Raw genomic sequence first — 13,234 nt, forward strand, 5'->3', positions numbered from 1 at the left:
GAGAATTCTGAAAGCATGGTAGGATTTCTCATTTTTGCTCCTCTGACCTAAAGGAAAATGAAAGAGGCTGGACTGAAGATAAGGAAAAGAGAACATTTTAATGTAGAAACGAGACAAACCACTTCCCAGTGGCATTTATGCCACAGTATTTTATCAAATAATAAGGTGAAGCCCTAAGTTGAGGGATAATTCAGAATTTGAGAGTGTTGCCTTGACAGAGGGTGGTTGGCTCTCCAATGTAGGGTGCTTAAGGAAGTTATGCACAGAGAGAGCAGAAACAAAGCATAGAACTAGCAGTGTTCACCTTGTCTCTACCTCTTGCAGCCGGCTGAAGGTCTGAACAAAGCAAAGACAGTCAACAGTGTACAAGTTCAGTTTTCTAGGAGAGAAAGGCAATGGCACCCCACTCCAATACTCTTGCCTGGAAAATCCCATGGATGGAGGAGCCTGGTAGGCTGCAGTCCATAGGGTCGCTGAGGGTCGGACACGACTAAGCGACTTCACTTTGACTTTCCTGCATTGGAGAAGAAAATGGCAACCTACTCCAGTGTTCTTGCCTGGAGAATCCCAGGGACAGGGGAGCCTGGTGAGCTGCCGTCTATGGGGTTGCACAGAGTCAGACACGACTGAAGTGACTTAGCAGCAGCAGGAGAGAAAACAAGATAAACTGGTGGAGGGAAAGTCAGAGAAGAGTAAGACTCAAGAAGATTGCACTCTATTGTTTCAACTGTAACAAAAGGTTTGCATTTAATAGAAGGCTTGGATAAAACTGTCTCCATCAAGAGTTAATAAACTAAGAGACTATTCTGTAGATACAATGACTGAATGTGGATGACTGTCCATTCCCCTCTGATACCAACTCCTGCGCTTTTGTTTTATAAGTTTATTATTTCACTTTTTGCTTGAGTTTTATTTACCTGAAATTTAACACACACATACACAAACATACACACACTCAGACACAAGATCCAATTTGTGCTTCCACAGCATTGTTAGTCTTTGGTCCCAATATTTTATTAGATATTCCGTTATTTCTCCACTGACTGCACTGCCCCTTCTGTCATTCCAGATGCTTTCTATAAGTAGGTTTGTTTCTAGGCTATATGTTCTTTCTCATACTCTATTTTAAAAATTGAAGTTTAGTTGATTTTCAGTACTGTATAAATTTCAGGTGTTACGACATAGTGATTCACAATTTTTAAAGGTTACACTCTATAGTTGTTAAAAATATTGTCCATAATCCCTGTGCTGTACAATATATCTTTGTAGCTTATTTATTTTATACATCACATCGTAGTTTGTACCTCTTAATTTCCTACCCTCTACTCCCTTGCCTCTACCCTCTTCTCTCTTCCCACTGGTAACCACTAGTTTGTTCTCTGTATCTGTGAGTCTTGTTTCTGTTTTGTTTTATTTATTGATTTGTTTATTAGATTCCACACGTAAGTGATAATATATATATATATATACACACACACATACACACACAGTCACTACACGTCCTTTATTCATTCTTTTGTTGTTGAACACGCAGGTTGCATCCATAAATTGGCTATTGTAAACAGTGCTGCTATGAACATTGGAATGCCTGTATCTTTTCAAATTAATGTTTTCATTTTCTTTGGCTATATACTCAGGAGTGGAATTACTGGATCATATGGTAGTTCTATTTTTGCTTTTGGGAGGGACCTCCATACTGTTTTCCATAGTGTCTGCACCAATTTACATTCCCACAAATGGTAGGGACCTAAGAGAAACAGAAGATATTAAGAAGAGGTGGCAAGAAGACACAGAAGAACTGTACAAAAAGATCTTCACGACCCATATAATCACGATGGTGTGATCACTCACCTAGAGCCAGACATCCTGGAATGTGAAGTCAAGTGGGCCTTAGGAAGCATCACTATGAACAAAGCTAGTGGAGGTGATGGAATTCCAGTTGAGCTATTTCAAATCGTGAAAGATGACGCTGTGAAAGTGCTGTACTCATATGCCAGCAAATTTGGAAAACTCAGCAGTGGCCACAGGGCTGGAAAAAGTCAGTTTTCATTCCAATCCCAAAGAAAGGCAATGCCAAAGAATGATCAAACTACCGCGCAATTGCACTTATCTCACACACTAGTAAAGTAATGCTCAAAATTCTCCAAGCCAGGCTTCAGCAATATGTGAACCGTGAACTTCCAGATGTTCAAGCTGGTTTTAGAAAAGGCAGAGGAACCAGTGATCAAATCGCCAGCATCCACTGGATCATTGAAAAAGCAAGAGAATTTTGGAAAAACATCTATTTCTGCTTTATTGACTATGCCAAATCCTTTGACTGTGTTGATCACAACAAACTGGAAAATTCTGAAAGAGATGGGAATACCAGACTACCTGACCTGCCTCTTGAGAAATCTGTATTCAGGTCAGGAAGCAACAGTTAGAACTGGACATGGAACAACAGACTGGTTCCAAATAGGAAAAGGAGTACGTCAAGGCTATATATTGTCACCCTGCTTATTTAACTTATATGCAGAGTACATCATGAGAAATGCTGGGCTGGATGAAGCACAAGCTGGAATCAAGACTGATGGGAGAAATATCAGTATCCTCAGATATGCAGATGACACCACCCTTATGGCAGAAAGTGAAGAAGAACTAAAGAGCCTCTTGATGAAATGAAAAAGGAGAGTGAAAAAGTTGGCTTAAAGCTCAACATTCAGAAAGCTAAGATCATGGCATCTGGTCCCATCATTTCATGACAAATAGATGGGGTAACAGTGGAAAAAGTGGCTGACTTTATTTTTATGGGCTCCAAAATCACTGTAGGTGGTGACTGCAGCCATGAAATTAAAAGACGCTTAAGCCTTGGAAGGAAAGTTATGACCAACCTATACAGCATATTAAAAAGCAGAGACATTACTTTGCCAACAAATGTCCATCTAGTCAAGGCTAAGGTTTTCCCAGTAGTCATGTATGGATGTGAGAGTTGGGCTGTGAAGAAAGCTGAGTGCCTAAGAATTGATGCTTTTGAACTATGGTGCTGGAGAAGACTCTTGAGAGTCCCTTGGACTGCAAGGAAATCCAACCAGTCCATCCTAAAGGAGTTCGGTCCTGGGTGTTCATTGAAAGGACTGATGTTGAAGGTGAAACTCCAATACTTTGGCCACCTGATGTCAAGAGCTGACTCATTGGAAAAGACCCTGATGTTGGGAAAGATTGAGGGCAGGAGGAGAAGGGGATGACAGAGGATGAGATGGTTGGATGGCACTGCCAACTTGATGGACATGGGTTTGGGCAGACTTCAGGAGTTGGTGATGGACAGGGAGGCCTGGAGTGCTGCGGTTCATGGGGTTGCAAAGAGTCGAACACGACTGAGTGATTGAACTGAACTGAACTGAACTGAGGTGGTGTTAATTAGAGTTTGCTTCAATACCTGGTAGGATAACTATACCCCTTTCATCGTCTCTTCTTTCCTTCTTCTTCTTTTTTTTTTTTTTTTACAAAATTGATTTGTTCATTACTTTTTGAAAAATTATGTAAAAAATCTTTGAATTACATTGAATTATAGGTTAATTTAGGGAGAATTGCCATCTTTTACCCTATTGAATCTTTCTATTAATGAACATAGCAGTACTTTACATTTAAGTCCTTTGCCTTCAGTAAAGTTTTTATCATATTCTCCACAGTGATTTTGTTTATATCCTAAAAAGTAAACAAGAAAAACATAAGCAACTCAGTGAAAAATGGGCAGAGACTATGAATGGGCAATTCATATAAGCTAAAATCTTGTTGCCTGTAGACATATGAGAAAACACTACTGCTAACAAGGCGAATGCAAATTAAATCAAAATACCATTTCATACTAATTGGCAACCATTAAACAGTGCGATGGTATCAAGTGTTGGAAATGATGTTGAACTTTTAAACTCTACTGATGGACATATAAATTGATATAACACTGATGAGTATAATATGGTTGAAAATGTTCATATGCTACTACTACTAATTCAGTTTCTCTCTATAAAGAAACTCCTGCATGATTTAAAAGATATTTGTTATTATAAAATGCTAAAACAACTTAAGTGTCTTTAGCAGAGAGATGGCTAAACTGTAATTAAACTGTTTAATTACACAATATAAATCTGTTCAGCTGTTGAAATGGAAAAAAAAAAAAAAAAATCAGCTCTCTGCTCAGAAACAGAAAATGGCTGACAAAGGAGGTTGCAAAAGTGAGTACCGCTTATATGGTTTTTAGGAAAACAAAATAAAAGTGTTTATGTTGTTTATGGATACGTATGTGAGTAATGGGCTTTCCAGGCGGCTCAGTGGTAAAGAATTCACCTGCCAGTGCAGGAGACAAGGGTTTGATCGCTGATCCAGGAAGATCCCCTAGAAAAGGAAATGGCAACCCACTCCAGTATTCTTGCCTGGGAAATCCCATGGATAGAGGAGCCTGGTGGGCTGCAGTCCATGGGGTTGCAAAGAGTCAGACACGACTGAGCACGTGTATGCACACACACACACACACACGCGAATAATAAAAGAACAAAAATTTACAAATGACAAAAGTCAACTTTAAAATAGTTACTTCTGACGTGAAAGAAAAGGAGGGAAGAAAGAAAAGGGCTGGCTTTTTTTCTGTAAAAATTTTTCTTAGAAAAAAGAAAATCAAAGCAAATATAGCAAAGATTAGTATCTGTCAAATATGGATAGAGGTATATAAAATCACTGCAGATGGTGACTGCAGCCATGAAATTAAAAGATGCTTACTCCTTGGAAGGAAAGTTATGACCAACCTAGATAGCATATTCAAAAGCAGAGACATTACTTTGCCAACAAAGGTTCATCTAGTCAAGGCTATGGTTTTTCCTGTGGTCATGTATAGATGTGAGAGTTGGACTGTGAAGAAGGCTGAGCGCCGAAGAATTGATGCTTTTGAACTGTGGTGTTGGAGAAGATTCTTGAGAGTCCCTTGGACTGCAAGGAGATCCAACCAGTCCATTCTGAAGGAGATCAGCCCTGGGATTTCTTTGGAAGGAATGATGCTAAAGCTGAAACTCCAGTACTTTGGCCACCTCATGTGAAGAGTTGACTCATTGGAAAAGACTCTGATGCTGGGAGGGATTGGGGGCAGGAGGAGAAGGGGACGACAGAGGATGAGATGGCTGGATGGCATCACTGACTCGATGGACATGAGTCTGAGTGAACTCCAGGAGTTGGTGATGGACAGGGAGGCCTGGCGTGCTGCGATTCATGGGGTCGCAAAGAGTCGGACACGACTGAGCGACTGATCTGATCTGATCTGATTATATTTTCTGAGATTGTATTTTTAAGTTCCTTCATAATTTTTTTTAAAAAACCTTAGATTTAGCACTGATGTAAAAATAGATATTTAGATGTAGTAACACAGTAGATTTCTAACCTAACTCCATTTTACATATATAAACATAAAATACTTTTGAATTGTAAATAAACATGGAAATTTCCAGGAATAGAGCTATGCAGCTAATCAAGGCAAAACTAAACCAAGATTTCTTTTCTTATTTGAAACACCATTCATTATGGCAATGACATGTGTGGTATTTGAGTTATGGTACAAACCCCTGTGTCAATTCAACGATATAGTTGCTGGGAGTCTACATATGGATTCAAACAAATAAACATTTCATGAGGTCATCTAGGATAGTCAATAACTTATTAAAATGTATACTACATCATTGTAATTTATATTATTTTTAATAATCATAACTATACAGTTATGATGATCAGAAACTACTTTTTTTTTGCCTTTACATGTTAGCTAGATACTAGATTTATTTTTAAAAGATTACATATGAAAGTGGATAATGTATATTATTTATGAATTTCATTGTGGAATAGAAAAGGCACGTCTCAGAGGGTTGCAAAGCACTGGTCTGGCCTCAAATTCCATCTCCCCACTTACACACAAAAGTTTGTAAAAAAAAATCGGCAAGAAATCAAGTCCATCAGGACAAGGAGGGAGGCAGGCGCCAGATTAGGGATGGAGTCAAGATGTGGCTTCATTGAGTCTGGGAAGATCAAGCAGTGACAGTTTCTGCAGTAACCAAGGCCTGCCCCGACTCCCACGTGGTTTCGGAGGTGGTAGAACTTGGCGGGGAAGGTGGGTTCTTTGGAAAGCGCGCTTCTGAGGGCCAACTCATGGCCTGTAGGAAGTAGCAGAGCCCAGCAGAGGGAGCCATATGATGATGGAGCACGGGTGATCGGCCCGGCAACAAGTGGGTGCTTGGAGGTAGTTTAATTTTACTTGGAAAAAAGGAAATGTGAGGTCTCATAACTAGGATTCATGTAATTGATTCTGTCTGTTGAAGGGTCAGGAAAGGAGACTATCATATAGTATGGGAGAACAGAAAACATTTAATTTTGACTGACACTGTGTTCCTCCTGTGGGACCGTGTCCCTGCTCTCCTGGCTTCAGGGGTATCAGAGTAATTCCTGTGGCCAGTGTCCTCTCTGTGGCACTCTTACCCTATGTCCCCTCTGCATCTTATTCTCAGTGCACACAAATCTGTTCTTTGCCTACCGATGAAGTCTAAAAAGTTCTGGTTCTTTATAAAGCAATGCAAATTAAAAATTTTCTCTGTCTCATTTGCTACCATTTCAGACTAGTTCTGGAGTCTATCTTGCATAAATTAGAAAGTTCATGAAGGTCTTTCTCTCATTAGAAGTTACTTTACCCCAGAAATAACTTACTGTTCTTCCCTAAAATGAAAATTGCTACAAATTTTGTGGGGCTATAGTTTACAGAAATATAAAGAAAACTTTTCAAGAAACAGACTGTATTCCCATATGAAAAGACTCTATATTGTAAAAATGTCAATTCTTCCTAAATTGGTAAGCACACCACAATAATTTCCACGTGAATTAAATGTTAAATGTTTTAAAATATATACAAATTAAATTGTAATTAATCTGGCTAACGTTGAATCCTCTGAGAGGAGTAGGGCATTCTAATACCAAAAACAAACACACACACAAAAATACAACGGGATTTTCTGATACCATTTTTTACTTCTAAAATTGCAAAAAAATTTTAATTACGTAACTACATACTAGGTGAGTAAAACAGCATTCATGCATCAATGAGAGATAGTTCAGTTCAGATCAGTCACTCAGTCAGGTGACCCCATGGGCTGCAGCACGCCAGGCTTCCCTGTCTATCACCAATTCCCGGAGCTTACTCAAGTTCATGTCGATCAAGTCTCCCTTTAAATAGCTCAGATGTTTCAGCTTAATGATTCCATTTTGGGGGAATATATGCTAAGGAAATAATCTTAAAATTTACACATAAATTTATCAATTGTAGCATTAGTCATAAGATCAAAACTTTGGAAAAAGTCTTTACATCTAACAGTAGGGTAAACTGACTCTGTGGAATATTATGTCATTATTTTAAAATGATATTTTAAATGATAGCATAACAATATGGAAATGCTTTATAATAGTAAATAAAAAGCAATGTTTGTTTAAAAATATTGAAATATATCTAAACTAATTGTTAATTAAGGAAACATAACATTCAAACACAATGAGGTATCACTATGCACTCCCATACTGGCTAAAATTAAATAGATTGAAAACCCCAAATGTTGATGAGAACCCTCACACATGGCTTATGGGAGTGCAGACTGGTACAGTTCAGTTCAGTTCAGTCGCTCAGTCGTGTCCGACTCTTTGCGACCCCATGAATCGCAGCACGCCAGGCCTCCTTGTCCATCACCAACTCCTGGAGTTCACCCAGACTCACGTCCATCGAGTCAATACCTATTTAAAAACATCTAATGACATCGGGGGGATGCCCCGGAGGAGGGCATGGCAACCCACTCTAACATTCTTGCCTGGAGAATCCCATGGACAGAGAAGCCTAGCGGGTTACAGAGTCAGACATGACTGAGCAACTGCGCACACACACAGACACAATACACATTATATATTATGTTATGCTGTGGGCTTCCCAGGTGGTGCCGTGGTAAAGAGTCTGCCTGCCAGTGCTGGAGACGCAAGGACATGGGTTTGATCCCTGGGTCAGGAAGATGCCCTGGAGAAGGAAATGGCAACCCATTCCAGTATTCTTGCCTGGAAAGTCCCATGGACGGAGGAGCCTGGTGGGCTACAGTCCATGAACCACAAAGAATCACAAAGAGGCAGACAGGACTGACTGAGCGACTGAGTGTACACACAAACACACAGTGTATTAATATATATATATATTATTATGTATTATAATATACACACAAACACTATGTGTATATTATAATACATAATAATATATATTATATATACTAATACATAATATTATATATTATGGGTGGAATGGTATCCCCTGTTTGCCCCCTAAAAAGAAGATATGCTGAAGTCCTAATGTCTGGCAGGTCAGCGTGTGACCTTGTTTGGATACGGGGTCGTTGCAGATGCAATTCATTAAGATGAGTGGAGCAGCATGGGCCCTTGTTGCAGTACGTCTGGTGTGTCTGTAAGAAGACTGGCGTCTCTGTAAGAAGGCAGCCTTGTGAAGAGACAGACAGGACCAGGTGAACATGGGGGCGGCCCCTGGAGGATGCATCCACAGCCAAGGCACACCAAGGGTCGCTGCCATCACCAGAAGCTCAGAGCGGGCACGAGACAGAGTCCCCCTTTAAACTCTCTCAGAAATAGCCACCTTTATCAACACTTCAATTTCACTTGTGATCTCTAGACTCGTGAACAACTTTCTGTTGTTTGTAGCCACCCAGTTTGTGGCATTTGATGTGGCAGCTCTAGGAAGCCAATACACATTTTCACATTAAAGATGTGTATATTCTTTTAACATTCCCAAGAATTTATGTTTATGGTCTCTAATTTCTTGAATAAATCACAAAATTTAAAATAGAAGTAGTCAAATCATTCTACTTTCTATGTAGCTCGTGGAAAAGTTCACTCAAAGACACAATTCAAATATAAAATAAGGCTCTCCTATTCAGGAAAACAAACCATTCAGTATATCTAGTTGTAGCAAGAGGTCAAGGATCCATTGTAAATGTCCAAATACATTAAAAAAAATAAAGGATGTGGTTTGTTCCAAGTTGGCCTGTGAATTTCACCCTGACCCTCTGATTCCCTTTCTTACTGGAAATTCTCCAGTGTCTGAAGTGACCCCGCACTGGCTTCTGGGAAGACATTCATTTCATTTCACTCCAGAGCACAGAAGGGCTGACCTGAAGGGAGATCTGACCCAGAGCTGCTCCAGGGTGGAATCCTGATGAACACGGATGGCAGATCTTCATGAGGGACTATCTTTGCTTATAATTCTGCTGTCTGAAGTTAGGAGCAGAGACAGTCTCAGAGTTTACAGAACAATGTGCTCTCAGAAACCTCACTAGGGGGTGGATTTTGTATTAGACAGCCAGCAAGCTGGTAGGAGTATCCCCTTTCTTAAATGTGTTCCATATGATCAGAGGATGCCGTGAAAAATGGCATAAAGAAGCAACACATGGAGAACAGATTTTTAAAATTAACAAAATGCAACATGATTTCTCCGTTACTTTCAAGTTTTCAAATATCCAAAGACAGCAAAGCAAACAAAAAAAATTTAAAGAAAAATAATGAGGTAGAATGGCACAGTGGTGAGAGATTATGAAGCCAGGCTGTCTGCTGTCAAACTTCTGTTCTAGTGCTTCTTAGCCTAGTATAGTTATTAGCCTAAGTACAAATTTCTTCATCTGTAAAATTGGGATAAAAATGCACCTCCTGCAAAGAGTTGCTAGGAAGATTCCATGAGGAATATGAAAAGCATTTAGCTCAGAATTTTGTACATGGCAAGTGCTTAATAAATATTAGTTGCTACCTTAATAATAATAATGATAAAAGTCTTCCCAGATTTATCCTTGAAGTAACTATAAACATTTCCAGTAAAACTGATTATAGAGTAGACCCTCTGGGGTCATTTAGCTTACCCCAATTAAACTAGGATGAGAGGAAAATTTCAGTTTCTCAGATTGATCATTCTAGTACTTAACTTTCCTATTAGAAAAAATAAAATTTACTCATTTTCTTGGTCTGTTAAATAAGTGGTTGGATTAAGTAATTTCTAAGGAGATTTCCAAGCACTCATAATTTGCATTTCTAAATAGCCATTGTCGACGATAAATTGCACATATTACATACAATCTTTAATTGTTTTTTGTTTTTTTTTTGATGAGTGTTTTATTTTCCCAGCTTCTATTATTTTCCTTTCAAAATGTGACCTTTACTCTAGTTTGGTCATCAGAGTATTTATTTTTGTTCTAGGTGTGTTCCAAAGGAGCCTCATAGAATTCAGTGGCTTGATATTGTCAGTGTTCAGTCAGAAGACTGAATTTCTATACCACTAAAGTTCCCTTGTACCAAGTTTTTAGGTTTAGCTGCTTGGGAAGAAAAAAAAAATGACATGATATTTAAGAAATCTCATCAAGAAATTGATGACTTTTGAAGCCACACATGTAACATATAAGCCTCAAAGGTAGTGATATAACCTTTATTTATTTTTTGAATACTTGCTATTTTATTGATAAAAGCTATTTGGTTATCAGAATCACTTTGTATTTCCCAATCCACCTAGGAGTAGGAACTAGAACTGAACTAACAATGCTGCGTTGCACAGTCCCAATCCTTCCTTCTCAGGCCCACTCTCCCAACACCCCATATATTTACTGCTTGCCCAGAAGGTGGCACTGTCCTTTCAAAGCAGTGGCTCCCATGGGGTCCAGAAACGGAACTTGGAAAAATGGGTAGTCGGAAGCAGCGGGAAAAGGCCTGTTTAATGAGCCTTGTGAGTAATGGTAAAATATGTTTAAATAATTGTCTGCTTCAACCTGGCTTTCTAGGGGCGAACGTGAACATGAAGACCAACAACCAGGATGAGGAGACGCCCTTGCACACGGCTGCCCACTTTGGCCTCCCCGAGCTGGTAGCCTTCTACGTGGAGCACGGGGCCATCGTGGACAGTGTGAACGCCCACATGGAGACCCCTCTGGCCATCGCAACCTACTGGGCCCTCCGCTTCAAAGAGCAGGAGTACAGCCGGGATCATCACCTCATCTGCCGCATGCTGCTGGACTACAAGGCGGAGGTCAACGCCCGGGATGACGACTTTAAATCTCCGCTCCACAAGGCAGCCTGGAACTGCGACCACGTGCTCATGGACATGATGCTGGAGGCCGGCGCGGAAGCCAATCTCATGGACATCAACGGCTGCGCTGCCATCCAGTATGTGCTGAAAGTCACCTCCGTGCGACCCGCCGCCCGGCCTGAGATCTGCTACCAGCTGCTGCTGAACCATGGGGCTGCTCGGATATACCCGCCACAGTTCCATAAGGTGAGCCTGCCGCGTGCAGAACTGGGCGGATGGGCAGCAGGGTGATGGGGACTCAGAGGGTGGCTCAGTCTGAAATCTCCAAGTCACTCAAGCCTGTTGGAGCCCTGGCTAACTGCCTCTGACCTTCAATCTGACCTTCCATTTGTGTATCTACCCCTAGCTATCTCAGCCTGGTCCACATTTGTTTGAAATCTGGGCTGAGAGCAGAGAAAGAGCAAGAATAGCAGGTAATTGTCCATGGCCTGTGTGAACACCAGTGAACTGGTAGCGGCTTCCTGGGGGACTGAATGGGCAAGTTCAGAAGGATACTGTGCCTCTGCAGAAGCGGTGAATGGCGCCACACGTGCACACGCGGCTCTTCCACAGAATGTCTGCCTATAGATGACAGAGCCTGCTTTGGAACTGGTTTGAATACAGGAAAGGGCGGCTCAGTTTTCTACTTTAATGAAAACTAACATTAATTAAGAACTAATAGTTAATATTTATTATAGATTATAAATTATATTTATTAAGCACACTTATAAGTCATCTTACAGTTCTTAATTTAATTCATTTAATTCTGTAATAATCTGATAAGGTATATTATATTATTATTCTATAAAGGAGGAAACTCAGGCACAGAGTAGTTAAGCAATTTGTCTGATCTCACACAGTGGCACTGTAGGTATTCAACCTTAGTTCACTTGGTGCTAGTCTTTAATTTTATAATATACTACACAACCTTTATTTTACATAGTATTTATTGATAATTTCTAATGGGCTGCTGCTGCTGCTAAGTCACTTCAGTCGTGTCAGACTCTGTGCGACCCCATAGACGGCAGCCCACCAGGCTCCTCTGTCCATGGAATTTTTCAGGCAAGAGTGCTGGAGTGGGGTGCCGTTGCCTTCTCCGTCTAATGGGCCAGTAGGGACCAAATATTAACAATATTGGCAAGACTAATACATGGTCACTACTCTCAGTTAGCTTAAGATCTAGCTGGAGAGACAAACACGTAAAGAGGTAACTTTAATATTTCATGGTAAATGACAAAGTAGAGGAGTGAAGGGTTCTATAGCGCATGGGAGAGTTTAGCATTAAGTTGATGATGGTAATTAATCTGGAAACCAAAAGGCCTTTCACCTAAAATAAATCGAATGATAACGTACCTAGGACCCCACTCATCTGAAAGAATTAACAGGCAGCAGAGGACTTTTGTGTGCTCATGAATGCAGGGTCACAGAAAGCTAGCAGACAGAAGTTTTACCAAATTCACAGCCAGCTTCTACCTCCTACCTCGGTAAAATGTCTGAAGTCCTGCAGTGTGAAGGTTAGTTGGAAGAAAAGTTCCACTAAAGAATTTAGGGGAGGTGCACTCAGCACATTCCATACAGACAACCCACAGACATCCCAGCGCAGATGTGATGAGTTTGGTGATTCCTGAGCTCTCAGGAAGGAATTTTCTTTTGGTTGTCGGTGTTTCAATGGAGGACTTTTTTTTTCTTTAGAATTGTATGTAATTCTCATAATGTCCTGGAACTCTATCAAACTTTCATAGAGAATTCCAAGAGGTTGTGGCTCAGCTGGTAAAACAATCTGCCTGCAATGTAGGAGACCTGGGTTCAATCCCTGGGTTGGGAAGATCCCCTGGAGAAGGAAAAAGCTACCCACTCCCGTATTCTGGCCTGGAGAATCCCATGGACTGTACAGCCCATGGGGGTCGCAAAGAGTTGAACACGACTGAGTGACTTTTACTTTCACCTTCCAGAAGATTATGGTGATTAGAAATAAGATAATAAATAATGTTACAATAATATCTTTTGTTGAGTTCTAGATAGGCTTTATACAGATTATTCACTTTTATTATCATAATAACCTCTGAGGTAGGCGTTGATATTATCCTC

General features: G+C 40.3%; 1 protein-coding gene across 1 annotated transcript in view; it reads left to right on the top strand.

Annotated features, from left to right (window-relative positions):
- Nucleotides 1-13,234, top strand: part of ASB4 (ankyrin repeat and SOCS box containing 4) — an 86,266-nt gene that overhangs the window by 45,298 nt on the left and 27,734 nt on the right. The window contains exon 3 of the mRNA XM_006065922.4: nt 10,863-11,353. Within this exon, the coding sequence (XP_006065984.1) occupies nt 10,863-11,353 (491 nt within the window). The remainder of the gene's footprint in view (nt 1-10,862; nt 11,354-13,234) is intronic.

This window comes from Bubalus bubalis, chromosome 8, assembly GCF_019923935.1.
Source record: "Bubalus bubalis isolate 160015118507 breed Murrah chromosome 8, NDDB_SH_1, whole genome shotgun sequence".
Lineage (NCBI taxonomy): Eukaryota > Metazoa > Chordata > Mammalia > Artiodactyla > Bovidae > Bubalus > Bubalus bubalis.